Source organism: Chamaea fasciata, unplaced genomic scaffold, assembly GCF_029207755.1.
Source record: "Chamaea fasciata isolate MVZ Bird 193981 ecotype frontalis unplaced genomic scaffold, bChaFas1.0.hap1 SCAF_3, whole genome shotgun sequence".
Classification (NCBI taxonomy): Eukaryota; Metazoa; Chordata; class Aves; order Passeriformes; family Sylviidae; genus Chamaea; species Chamaea fasciata.
In genome coordinates this window covers 74,590,993-74,605,687 of record NW_027094088.1, presented here as the reverse complement: position 1 = coordinate 74,605,687, position 14,695 = coordinate 74,590,993, and the positions used below count along the sequence as shown (strand labels likewise).

At 36.5% G+C, this 14,695-nt stretch overlaps 1 protein-coding gene across 2 annotated transcripts in view; it reads right to left on the bottom strand.

Moving 5' to 3' along the window:
* Positions 1-14,695, bottom strand: part of MMS22L (MMS22 like, DNA repair protein) — an 89,530-nt gene that overhangs the window by 59,002 nt on the left and 15,833 nt on the right. For both annotated transcript variants that reach the window (XM_066179520.1, XM_066179521.1), the window contains exons 9-12: positions 12,955-13,068; positions 11,085-11,264; positions 5,615-5,677; positions 181-300 (exon numbers count right to left, since the gene is read on the bottom strand). In XM_066179520.1, the coding sequence (XP_066035617.1) occupies positions 181-300; positions 5,615-5,677; positions 11,085-11,264; positions 12,955-13,068 (477 nt within the window). The remainder of the gene's footprint in view (positions 1-180; positions 301-5,614; positions 5,678-11,084; positions 11,265-12,954; positions 13,069-14,695) is intronic.

The following is a 14,695-nucleotide window of genomic DNA, read 5'->3' as shown; positions in this document are numbered from 1 at the left end:
TTACAAAGGCAGTGAGATGCACTCATTAAACAAACAGCAAATTTAAGGATACTGCCATTAACTAGGTAGTTTCACAGAAGTATAGCAATCAAGCTTGGTTACAGGAAAATCAGAATTAAACGGCAAAAATCAAGGACTGTCTACATGCAATTCTACGTTTTTATATGTTCATCTGCTTACCAGATTCTTGCTGTAATAATCCCAGAGTATGGTGACAACAGATAGGTTCAAATCCCAGAAACTACACAAAGTCAAACAGCACTGAAGATGCATTCGTAACTGTTCCTCTAGCACACCAGTCTTGAAAAGGAAGGAAGAAATTAACTGTAGGATACACAAAACCAGTACTACCAGAATATTCAAAGTAACTTTCTAATATAAAAGATATTTTAAATTATATACTGTTGAGTAAATGCATCTGTTAATACAAGCAACGAACTCAAAGATAAAAGCTGACAATTGCACCCTACAAAACAGCCACTGCTGGTTGATCCCAGAATCATAGAATGCCAGTCATTTAGGTTGGAAAAGACTTCTCAAGAGGTTCATAGGAAAGAAAATAGAAATTACCAAACAATTTGAACACAGTAAAGCATCCAGGCTGTAACTGTGGGATAACGAAAGTGCAATTCTTCTCATCCAGCTTTTGATAACAAAACAGAACTTTTATGGGAGATAAGATATTAAGAGCTCTATACTCTGACTAAAATAATGTGTTTAACCCAGACTATTTTAGGCATCTACTCTAGGACAATAATTCCTATAAGGGCTTTACTCTCTCCACTGCCTGCAAAAGCAGTTTAATGGACCAACTTGTGTGCAGCTGTCCTAAGAGTAGACTTTAACATGTGTGAGTCTAACACCTCTACCCCATGGCAGGGGTGTGGGAAGTAGATGATCTTTAAGGTCTTTTCCAAACCAAACTATTCCATGATGCTATGACTTACTCACAGTGCTACTTCTTATGACTTGCTATGTCTTGGAATGGTGTTTTTTCCTGTTTTCAATGCCACACAAATGAGTCTCACTCATTAACTTGTCTCTACCTGGCTATACATTCATGTGGAACACTTGACTTACTACACTTTATCACAACACTGCAAACAATTATGCAATCAACTACAACAACTCCTAACCACGTCTGCCTTCTCTTCTCATGAACAATTAATGCAGGGCATATGGCTTCTGAAGTGGTACATTCCTAAAACAACTTGAAAGTTGAAAATACATTTTCAGTTGTCACAGAAAATTATTTATTCAAGACATTATGCATAAGATACAAAACCCAATGAAATAGGAAAGTAACTTTCCAGTAAAGACTCATTAAAAATATCCAGAATAGTAATTCAAATGTAATAAAAATGCCTACAAATGAAAGGTATACTCCAGTATTATTTTAATATATGACATAACTATTAATTCAATAGACTTCCCCAAAAATAACAATCTTGCACCAAAAACAAGGGACAGAACAGCTGCTATTTTTTTTTAATGAATAAAAGCAGGAGTCTTGTTGTAAAACAAAAAAACTTGCAGCTGAACATACCTATTTTTCTGGAGAGATCTACCCAGCTACAAGGAGTCAAAAAAACCCAAACAAAAAACCAAAACAACCAAAATACACAACACTCAGAAAGGGAATGCAGTCTTGATGTTGTATTATGAGTCTAGGGTTATGTTTAGGATCTAATTCAACAATGACTGAGTCAGTTAAATTAATTCAACAATAAACACAGCAGTTGAGCATCTTCAATTTGAACTATTACTTATCTGTCCAACAATAGTTTTAGAACAGTTTCCAAAACCAAGATAGCACTGAAGGCTTTATCTCAAATTTAATATGAAAGAGTTATCCAGACTTCAAATATCCCTGGGATTAATGGATTCTCTCATTGCTCTTTTGCTTAAAATGGTCTCTTGCACTGCTGGAAATACTATCAGAACTCTTGAGGTAGTCAGCTTTTAATTTATCACAGAAGGGAGGAACACCTGATACTATCAAAATGATAGTACTATCTAAACATAACATTTTTCTCTTATGACCTCCTACTGTAGTAACAAAATTGGTTTTCCTAGAAACTCAAGAAATACTTCTCTATCTCCCTTAAGGTAGAATTCAACAAAAAATACCGCAAAGGAATAACAAAACTGAGGCAGAAATGAAACAGCACAAAGCATTTCTTTTCCAAAATGAGAAGTCTAATAAGACAGACTATTAGTTCTTCTGAACTAAAAAGCTTTTGATTCTCACAATAAAACTTCATAAACACAAATTCCTCTTAAACTGACAAACCATAAATTTAGTCAGTTTGATGTTGCCTAGTAGACAAATACAGCTATGATAATATTACTAGTACAACAATTTTTGTTTTGTAGTACAAAAGGAATTGTAAACCAGCTTTTTGTCTTCTTTTGGAAGAAAATTCCATATTACAAAAAAGGTGGGAAACACCTCATACAATCAGTTCCCCCCAAAATGCCCTTTTTTTGCGATAGAACTGGGAGTTTTTTCACTTGAGCAATTTTCTTCAACTCTTATCCCTCTAGAATTTAAAAGGAGAGTGATTTGTGGCTGAAGAACTCAGCTGTTAGTCAACTGTTTGTAGTTGAAAGGATATATCCAAGGAAGAAGCACACTGCACTTGCCCAGGTATCCATGATTGCTTGTATCTTCTCACAGGGTCCTTCTGCTTCCTATCACTATTGATCCCGTGAGATGGACAGCACCTTCACATCTTTTCCTTGCTCAGCAACAGGCTGACTGAGTTTTATAGGAGTTCCTATCTGGAACAGGGCATTGTGGCACCCCTCTACTACTTCACCTGGACATGCAGCACCTTGCTCTGGAGGTCTTCATCACACCCAATATCCAGCATATTGTGGATTAACATGCCTTAGGCTCTCTACTGCCTGCATGTGGACCACTAAATGTGACAGTATTACTGAAACTACCAAAATCCTACAGATAACACTGGTTAGGCGTTTTTGTATCCCAATAATTAGCTGTCCTAAGGATGTTAAAGCTAAGTCCAGCTTTTGCTGCTTCATGATGCTCTGTTATCCTCAATGGCTGCAACAGTGCCTACTGAATTATCACTTCACAGCACAGAATTTGAAGCTCACATGAAGAGAAATTAAAAGTCATTGGTAGGAGAGGGATTATCAATTTTCCGTACAAATGTATGTTCTGCACCTTTTCTCAGATGCTTTTGAACATATAAAATTACACATACTTGATTTCTTCTTCATTTCCCCCCCATTCAGTGTAAATTTGCATTCTTCTGATCATGTACAGTCTACAAGCCAAAGGGAAATTAAGGAGTAACAAGCACAAAAAGATTATGAGGTTGACAAACATAGTACTAAATATGATTAGTTTTTAAGTTCCCATATACCTAAAAATAAAGTTTTTAACTACCAACTCCTGCCCTCACTAGCAAACGGGTGATTCAGCACTATTCTTTCTTTTAATTTATTTTGCACAGCTATTGCTGTGCATCTTTAGTAGATAACAGGCTATTTGCTGAAAAGGATGGCTCAGATAGGATTAACTAACAAAGTCATGCCAAGTGTTAATAGGCAGTATCAGCAATTCTGTCCTGCTATTCTTTCAAAGAGTACTATTATCACTTCTGCTTTTTCCCACTTTTCCACATTCCATTTCATTACTGACTTCTTGATATCTCATTGTGCTTCTCATTACTACATTTTCTGGACTCAAAAATACTTAAGAGATGCAAAAGGATAAGATAAAAGGAGTGGCCACATGAAGTTGACAGATCAACAGAGAGATGGATAAGTCTACTGGCAAAAGAATTCTCCTTCCTATACACTGTCAAGAAGGCTGCTGTGCAGGGATAGGGGGTAGGATGCATATTTTAATAAAGTCCTACATTCACCCGTGCCTGCACACATAGGAATGAATGTTCCCCAAGGAGCACTTGACTCGGGCAGCTAACTTCATAATGCAAGAAAAAATAATGAACAAATAAAAAAAGGAAATAAACTAGATGGCCCCTTAGATGGTTGGGAATAGCTACAACCATGTCTTTGGCAAATGAGGGTTTGTTTTAATTCCAACAGCAGTTGCCTTTGGAAATTAAAACACATATTTGCCTCATATTACTGTGTCATGACTGACTCAATATGCAAGTCTTCTGAACTCAGCTACTTAGCTGCCTTTCTAAACTGTCTAGAGTTCAATAATTTTTTAACAGAACAATCAAAAACTGTGTATTTTGTGTATGATCTACTTCAAAGTATTCTTTATTCAAAATAACAAACACAGGAAAAGGGGATTAATTTGAAGAAAAGAACATTAACTACAAATGTCTTCTTACTGTGTCTCAGGTTGCTGCCATACAGAAGATGCAAACAGGAAGGTGGCCAATAAGCTACTCAGTTTTCCTGCATCTTATTGAAATCTCTCCAATATCTCTCACAGAATGGCAAGCATCCAATAAGTAATGTCATCACTTGTGGTTTTTATGTATATGCAGTTTATATTTTCAGTCATATACTGTAAAATCATTCAAAAAGACTTAATCTTTTAAGGTGAAAAACTACATAGCCAAGTATTAAAGTTTATGTTTATAGAGTATTAAACACCTGAAAAATCATGCTATCATTTCAACTCTCCTAACAGCCACAAATATTTTCTTGTTGAAAAGTTGTAACAAGTATTGTTCCGTATTCCAGCTTTAACTACAGTTGTTGCTGGTCTATGAGCAAGACAGTTATAATAATGAAAAAAACTGAAATAACTGATTCCCCTTCTGCTTTCAAAAACAGAACTTTGCAGGATTTTTCCTTATTTCATATACCAAATGAAAACATAAATTTCACGGACCAAATGAAAAAATAAACATGTTTATACTCATCTTATACACACATAAATAAAGAGATTATTTTTAAAGGTGTTGCCAATACAACATTTGGAATTTGTACCATGCAAATTCAGAACAAATTTACAGAGATACAATGTAACTTATTTAAAAAACTTGATGAACAGCATATTTTAAAGCATATTAAAAGGAGGTCAATTCTGACCTCTGGGCCATGAAGCATTGCATTAACAGTTCTGCAAAAAGAAAAATGATAAGGTATGAAATGAGTGCTCAGAAACTAGAACCTTATCAGTAAGAGTTTGATTCAAGCCTGTAAGACAAATTGCTCAGCAAGGCAAGTCACCTTCCTGCTGTGATGAGGATATAGCTGAATTTTCAATGCAACTGACTATCTCCTTCATCATGTCTCCTCAACTTGATATCCTTACATTCAGTATCTGGTTTACATTTTCTAAGCATCCAGTTCTTATTCTGAATACATCTTTTCTGAGAAGCCATATACTACTCTTCCAGGATAATTATCTTTTTTTCTTTATCTGACAATTTAGCATCAGGCACAAGCACTTTAAAGCAAGTGGAACTGCTAACAAGGAGGGAACTGTACACTGTCATAGTTCAGCTACATCAAGGTTGTTCATTTACCAGTGATAAAAACACTACAACTCCAAAAATACACTTGTTAGTTGGACTTTGTTTCATGCACTGTCTTTTCCTGAAAGCACCCGTGACACTTTCCTTGTTCATTATTCTTTCCTTCATACACTTACTTGAGCATCAGTGGATTTTTTCAGGAGTTCTTCCACAAATTTCCAATTGGATTCCTTCTGTTTCTGAAAAATAATTATAAACATGAAATAGCATTTGTATCCCTTACAGGAAGCAGTATGTAATAACATGGAAGTTAGCAGGCACAATATTTTCAGAAATATTTGATCTCATGACAGAATACTGCAGTCATCACCAAAAAACTTTTTGTTATATGAATGTAATTGATATCTGTACTAAATATTAGCCATCAGAAAGCTAATAAAAAGCAAAAAATAAAAAATATGCATCTTGAACCACTTTAACTGACTCATTTGCAATCCCAACCTTCACTTTTAATAGAGATGCAAAACATTCAGGCATTTTTTATTAGTCCAAGCAGTATGCCTTACACTTTCTTTCTTTAATGTTCTGCAAAAAGGAAGCCGTAAGGGCTAAGAAGGAAGAAAAGTTACAATCTCACATCTTCTTGTTTTTTGCTTTTCCATCTATTTATGCAAAGTGGGAAAGAGAAGGGTAGAAGGCTTTGCAACTAAGGCCATTTTCTCAGGAAAAAAAAAGAAAAAGGGGGGGGGGGGGGCAACCAGGCCAACACACTTACATTTCCAGGAGATTCGACAATTATCTCTTACATTCAGCCATGTATATAGCCTCTGTAGATAAGTAGATGTGTGAAAATAGTACTTCCACCACTGTCCTGCCTCACTTGTTCCCTCCGCTACCACAACTGTTAAGCCTTGTATATTATTCTGCAGATAGCTGTCCTTTAAATATCAGCTTAGAACTTACAATAAAGAGCATTTTATGCTTTGGTAATTGAAATACAACTACTTTCCAGCAGCAACACCATTGTGCTCCATCCTCCTCTGCTACTGAATAAATTGGTTAATGGTGTGTCTTGGTGATAGTATCACACAGAATTCCAGGAACTACCAAGATAATTTTAAAAATTAATTATTTTAAAGATGCACTAGTACTCATCCAACACTATTTGACTACTTGGTGACTTTACATTTTTGCACCACAAGAAAAAGAGAAAACTGAAAAACAAATGGTAGCAAGTCACAGTCCATAGACAGTTTATGGAACAAATATAAATGAAAGGACAGATCTACAGAAAGTTACACTAAAGCTGTGATTTCATGACACAGGAACTTGACCCGTGTCAGTTAAGAAATTCCCACCGCTTCTTCCTCATCCTGACAGGCCTTTCTTTTTCTCCTCACAGCTATATAGCATGCCACTGCTCAATTGTTCTGGTACTTCTGCTTGTGGGACTCCCAGCCAGAGAAGTGAATCAACACAGAGCATTAGGAGAGGAAGAAAACCTGAAAAAGGGAATAGGACCTGACTCACGTCACAGGAGAGGTACACCAAAAATTGTGCCAGAACAGCAGAAGACATATCATGCCCTAGAGTGGTGAACAGGATTTAAGCCAAAGGCTCTGTATCATGAAGCCAGAGCTAGCATTGTGTCAGGAGAGGACATGGCGTCAACAGATAGCCAAGGAGTAAAGACAGCACTCCAATAACAGGTAAACCCAGGAAGTGAATCACCAGCATTTCGAGACAGATCTGGCCACTATTGACATCTGATTTTTGACTGTATTTTAGAGCCTGATGTTATGTGAATACGTACAAACTGGCAATATCCTACTGCAGATTTCAAGTAAAGCTAAGGAACTGCTAAAAGGTGAGTTTTGGCAGCAATAAGTAGCTATTGGAGGTATGCTAAATGTCTATGGGAGCACTGAATGTTTGGATCAGCCTGCTTAGAACATGTTTTTAGCAGTACCATAGACCAAGGACACATGCTTTATACAACAGGTGTTTATTGCCAAAGTTCCAGCTCATCTGCAGTATGCAGATAACCTTACAAGATCTCGAGTAAATGTAGGACAAACTCCTGACACCGACTGGGATTGATTACAAGAGTGTGCCCAAGTTCAGCCCAAACTCAGGAAAGAAGGACTCCAACCACCTGCAGCACTCCTTTTAGTTACAATTGTATCTATATTTTAACAGACTTGCTTCATTCAAAGCCCAATAGATTTATAGCCAAACAGTATTCCCTGCTGCACTGGCAATATGGCACAGCACTTGTTAACCACTGTTTACAATCTGTCCCTGTCAAAGCATAGGTAGAACCTACACCTTTGACTCCAAACTCCAAACTGCAGGTCTTAAAACATCCTCCCTCCACCCCAAGAGAGTCCTAAAAATAAACAGAACCCAGAGACCTCACAGTGCGTGGAAGTGCTGCTAAAACCAAAAACTTGAACTGAGTTTACAGGAAGAAACTTCTGCAAGGACTAACAGCTGCATGCCTGGAAAAGCCATATTAGGCTTCTTCGCTGGAAGTTCATGTTTGCATATCTTGCCACGTAGTCATTTGAGATCATTCTATTCAAAAGCAAGAATTCTTAGCCCCAAGTAACTCTGCCTATATTTCCTTAACCCACAGGATATTAAAATTGACCCCTGGAATGTTCAGAAGTAGCAGATTATCTCATCAGGTCCCATTTGAGTTTTAAATATACAAATCCTGCTTTTCAGAAGAGTGAAGTGGGACCTGAATGGGGGAATATGGAAAGAGACACGTACTGTACATCCCTCAGAACAGTCTCTAAGAAACCTGTCCAAAATTTTCTAGTTTAAAAATGTGGTTTCATGTATGTGAAATATATATTCAATATACGTGAATCACTGCATATTTGAAATTGCATTTTATGAGCTAAAGGGGAAAAAATATAAAGAAGCAAGTCTGAAACATATTTAGAATTTTAAAAGCTTTCGTAACAACCTTACAGCCATGCAGACCACATTAAAAAATTGAAAATCTTCCACAGATGACACAGGCTTGGAGGCAATTTTTTCTACAGAGCCCATGAATAACCATCATTATGACACATCACCCTCTCACCCTGAGCACAGTTAATTAAAAGAAAGCATGTGTCACAAAGCCATTGCATCATATCTTTAAACAACAAAACAGCACTATAAAGTCCTCATGTAATTCTACTGACTTCAAAAATTCATATCACAGACTGTTTTACTGTAAAATGTTCAAAAATATTTTGAGGTTGCAACTCGAGGGGAGCAGGACCTAAAGGGATGGTTACCATCAGTTGTCTATGACAGATTATATTACTGTGGTGGGTGAAAAGGCCCTGATGTTACTGATAAGATTTTCTTGTATGAGAACAGGGATCCCTGGACAAACTCACAGTAACACTCAGAAATGCAAAGCACAGCTAACAGTTTGAACAGAAAGACTACTGGAAACATCAAAAGAAGCATGCACAGGATGGTCTCACGATTTACAAATCAAGACTTGGAAATTCTCTTCTCCCAGGTGGGGTCTAAGGAAAGAGTACTATTTAATCTTGGCAAGTCACTTCCTGGCACTGTGTCTCAGATTCCTATTTTAAAATAAGAACAACAGTAATCCTTTTTTTTCCAGTCTACACCATTTTTTTGGCTTATGAACATAATATAGTGCCCGGGGCAAAAAAAATAATCTCTCATGAGGCTAAATACATAGTATCTATCAGAGTGAGATACAGAAAGAAGCCCCAGTGATAAAAGTAATCAGTGTCACTGTATTTGGATTAAGGCATTAAATATAAGAAGCCCAGTATAAATGTGTGCTTCACACCGATTCCTGTATTTCACCCGGGAATAATCTTTTCTCACTTTCTAAATTCCTCTAAGAAGCAGAATGTGTAGTAATTCCATCTTCCAATGTCCCTCTATAATATGCTCTGGACTATGTCCCTCTTCCCCACCATGTAGTAAGGGGGCAAAAACAAGAGAAGTGAGACAACCTTCAGTGTAACAATAAGATCTGGTCTGCAACTTTACACCGTATAAATGTACAAGAAGTTGCCTCATTTTGCCACATGATAACAAGCAGCCTGCCATGGCCTCCTAAAGGATTTGTCAACTGGGAAACAGAAGAAGCATCCCACATGGGAACAGTCCTCTAGTGAACAGACACGATCATGAGTTTTTCAACAAAGTATTCAAGCACTGAATTACCACACCTTCGCTACATTTAAAATTTTTTTAAAAAAAAATTTAGATAAGAAAATCCAAGTAATTCCTGATTTTTTTAGAAAGTCTAATATTACTTAGGATTGTAAGCATTCCCAGAATTTCAACACTTTTCTTTCATTCTCTATTTATAGACTTAATGCTTTTAAAAATCTAAAGACAAAGAGAGGGATTTCAAGTTACCAAAATTGCTCAACCTACATGATCATTCTTCCCTTCTTACAGATTTGCAGTTCACAAACATGTTTTCAGGTTTTAACCTTTCATCCTAAACCAGGAATGGAAATCACAGTACAGACTTTAACAGTGAGAGGGTAGCTTTTCCAGTTTTAATATGCACTGTGAAATTACAAATAATAAAATTCAATTCACAATAAGGGGCAATTAAGCCCAGTTTGTGGAAGATGCCATACAGAGTTTATGCTACAAAAATTAGGGAAATGGGCAATACAGCTGAAAGGTTGAAAATGCCACCACACTAAAACATACCGAAGACAAACAAAGAGACCACTAACACCACCCTCCCCCCCCCAAAAAAAGACCCCCAAAACCCAAAACAAACAGAAAAAAAAAAAAAAACCAAAACAACAATAAGAGGATAAAAGAACAGAAGGACAAATGATAGAAGATGGCATGACCAGAGTCTCCTTAGTGCAAAAAATACTGTTGGGGAGAAAAAAAAGAGGCAAAACACACTACACCAAAACCACCCCAAACCCCTCAAGTTTCTGGTCTTCATCCATCCCATGGGCTTCTAATAAGCTTCCTCTATAGACAATTAAGAAAAGTTGTCAGATTTATACATCTGAAAAATGAATGAATTGCCTCAGCAAGTGCAAGTTTCCTAAAGTGAAATTTGAATTCATGTAACACATCAACATAAAAATTAAGCTGTATACAGAAATATATATGCATCTTAGGATATTATGGCTCTGATGCAAAGCCAATGCAATTTGACAGGTTGAAATTTATCCAGAGAACAGCTACCACTTCAGAAAAACAAGTGGCATTAATAATTACACAGTCAGTGTTTGAGGTTTATACTTCACAAAGCACAAACTCATGTGCTCAATTCCTAAAACATCAAATCCAGTGAAGCATTTATGCTGCAGGCAGACAATCTTAAAACATACGCGACGTCATTAAGTATATGCTACTAACTAGTTGCCATATTTCACGTTTCCTCCACACAGTACTCTACTGAACATCTGGTATGTAACACCAATCTGTCTGGGGCTCCTAGAACATTTACTGACTTGTACAAAGTCTTAACACCTCCAACCTAAAAACAATTTCTTTTAAGGAGTATGAAAATTCCTGCATTAAAAAATTAATTGCTTTCTGACAACCAAAATAACCAAAGAGATCAAAAACAATTATAATAACTCTTAGGTATTTAGAAAAAGGCATACCCACCTTTTCATCTAGATTTCCATTACGGTCAAACTGGTAGAGTGGTGCCAAATGACTCATAATCCACCAGCTAAAACTCAATGGGTCTTTACATGGAACTGTTTCAAACCCAGACACACTTTCAGAAGTACTTGGCTGTTCAAAGATGTTCTTTAGGGTTGTGTTCACCAAGCTCCAGAAACACTGTAGAAAATGCAAAAGGTAATTTGAACTCTCTTCAATAAGAAAACCTATGTTAACATTTTTCTCTAAAACACTGTCCTACTGATTAATTTGCATATGTAGAGAACAAGCAAGATGACAATTGTTTAAAGAAAATAAAAAAAAGCAGTGGTCAGTATTACCACAGAAAACTCAAGGCTACCTTAGCAAGTCCTCTCTCAAATGTCAGTAAAAAGCAATGTGTAAGGATAAGCTTGGGTCACCAGAAGGAATTCAGTGCAATACTCCACAGACAAAACTACAAGCTGATGGACTGATGATATACAGACAGGATGGTGCCCCAACACCCACAAGAGAAAGGTGAGAGTCCTTCAATGAAAAATCGTTATATTTTTGAAAAACTTCTGGTGCTGATTAATTCTCATTGATTCAGACCCTTGCCTATATCACAATATTACTACTTCTTACAGCCTGTGCCTATCGTTCCTACTTTTAAGGAAGCTCTCTGGGACTTCTTTGCATGTGTATTTCACTCACCTTAGCTGAGTCCTGATCCTAACTCAGCTGCAACGTGCTCTTGCCAGTGCAAATGCTTAACAGTAACACAGTTCCCCTTGTCCTGTCCACCTTTACATCTGTTGCCATTAACAAGTAAACACCCATCAGTGCAAACCCTCTACTCTGAAGTACCTCATTCTGTACTAAGCGAACTGTACTCATGGCACAGATGGCCACATCAGTTCTTATAAAGACTATTTCAGAAAACTTTCAAAGAGTTTTGTCACTTCTTAGTATTCATTCAGAGAAACATCAGTTCAATTCTAACCAGCAGTCAAAGAAAGAAAAATGAAAATGCTAGAAAATATCAGCAAAGGAAAAGAACAAAATAGAAGACACCATTAGGCAACATATAAAAAACCACATGGCCTCCTAACCCATATCTGGAATACTGAATGTAATCCTGGCACTCTGTTATTCAAAATAGGACATGGTAATATGGAAAAAGGTTCAGAGAATGGTGACAAAGATGACCAGAGGTAAAGAAAGGCACCTGAAAAAAAGAATTACTGCAAGAAGTAAGACTCTTCAGTCTAGTAAATGCAGAAGGCAGGATATATCAGAAAAAAAACTAAACAAACTGAAGAGGCATATAAGGTTGTACTGGTATAAAGGAGGAGAACACGTAGTGATTTGCTGATTTCCAATAGATGTATAAGGGGGCATCTAGAGAAGTCAGCAATTACAAGATTCAAAACTATACACAGGTTGTTCTTGTGCAGGTAGGTAACAAAGAAACATGAGCTAGCTGGATCACTGTTCTGACTTGTACCCATGCTTCTAATGCCTGGGGATGACTCATTGCACAACACATCACAGAAACTGCAAATAATTTTTTTAAAATATAAGTAAACATGGCTTTTTGTGTTTTGTTCTTCCATAAAAAGAATGTTACTTCCACAGTGTATTCCTTTGCTTGGCTTTCTTTAGCACTAGGAGCACTCCTTATCAATGCCCTAGGTCATAACTCAACAGTTCACTGCAAACCTAGAGTCAGGACTTCATGCACATTCAGGACAGTGGCCCAAGGCATCACAGCATGTTAGTCCTGGAGCAAATATGAGGTTCAGTTCTACCATCAGATCTGTGCATTCACAGCCATATGGGAACATTTGGTGACTATACTGTACATGTAACAGTATTCTCCCTTTACCTCTGTATTAGACCCTTTATTTCTGTGGTCCAGCAAGTGCAGAAGTAGAATCCATAGTTCTTTAATACAGGTACAGGGATAATGGCTACTGGTAAGAGCCTCAGAAGGTCGCACCTGAAAGAGAATACAGAATAAAATTATTCATGGAAGTGTTAATTCTTAAAACGGTGTTTTATATATCATTATGTCCTCTTGTCTTGGCTGTTTGGTTTGAGCGGGTTTTTTTCAGGTAGATACTATAGTTACAATTACACATTCAAAGGCCCATTATTTCACTAACATCCAAACTGTCTCTCTCATACAACACAGACTCTTTCCTAATTCTACATAAGCTATAGGTTGTGCAATTTCCTAGTTTCTTCTGATCCACGCTCAGACATTATTTAATCGCATAAAAATGGCATTCCATGTCCTAAATGAAAAGAAGTTACAATAAATACTAATTCACTGTCTGATAGCAGGGAAAAGAAAATGATTGATTACACTTTCTTGATGTTCTTGAGATGAAAAAGATTTAAAATTATTTACCAGCTATTATTGTTATTTTTAACTGAAAAATCCTTAATGACTAGGCATAATGGTAGTAGAATATGTTGTTGTTGGCATGAGGATGTTAATGTTCCCACAAGATTTCACAAAATCTGCTTTTCGGTAAATTTACTGCAAGGCATTCTTTTAATATGCAGAAAACAGCATATTTCAAGTCATGTACGTTATTTGATTACTATTCCACATTTAACAAAATTCACTCAGACTGATGCATTTCAAATGCAAAATAGTCTTCTTGTGATTCATCTTTCAATTTTACGTTCTCTGAATTGTGAAACAAAACAAAACAGCAAAAGGAAGTGCTAAATATATAAAAAACTCTGTATACGTTAATGTTTTTAAGATCTACCAGACCTGTATTTGAAATAATCACACTCTAGACAAAACTTTACTTATTCCATCCTTAGGCACATTAATCCACTGAACTGCATTCAGAGGTGGCAAAAATTGTGAGAAAAGCTTTGCTTAAATAGCACAATTCAGCACCTTTTACCTTCAGCAAGGACACAATGGCAGAAAAGCAGAAAGAAAAGAGGGAACACAAAGCAGCTAGTACTCATTTTATCCCTAAACAATGAGTAGTCCAAGTTTGAATAAACAACCTACACCTCTCCAAAGCAAACAGAGGGGAATAGGTACCTAAAGAGATTAATGAATCTCACTGCACAACTGTTCTTTTACTTCCATGACAATAAAAATTACCTCGGGTGACTAGTTCAGCCAACTAACTTCTAGCCATCTACATCTGATGAGGTGGAGCCTAAATTTTTATATCCTCATGTTTTTTCTGATCCATTCATGCACAACTATTCTCAAATCACACTGGCACTTAAAATCATTTCTGAATTTGGAAACCTAACAGTGTAAATTAAAAATTAAATCAAAATATGCAATGCCAGTAACAGCAGTGGCTGTGTGAGACATTACAGAAGTGGGAGTGAATGACTACAAACCCACACTTTCACAATTAGAACAACAAGTATATCACCAGTAATTTCAAATCTGTAGAACATTCTATTAGGATGCAAAGCTCTTATTTATCATCCACCTTTAGAATAATATGTTTACAACTACAGTTTCCTACAGCTCCAAATCAGGTTTAAATAATTTTAATTATAAATATGAACTTACATTTATATATAAATGTGACACAACTTGTTTTTTCTCTCTCTCAAGAATCCTGTTTATCTAT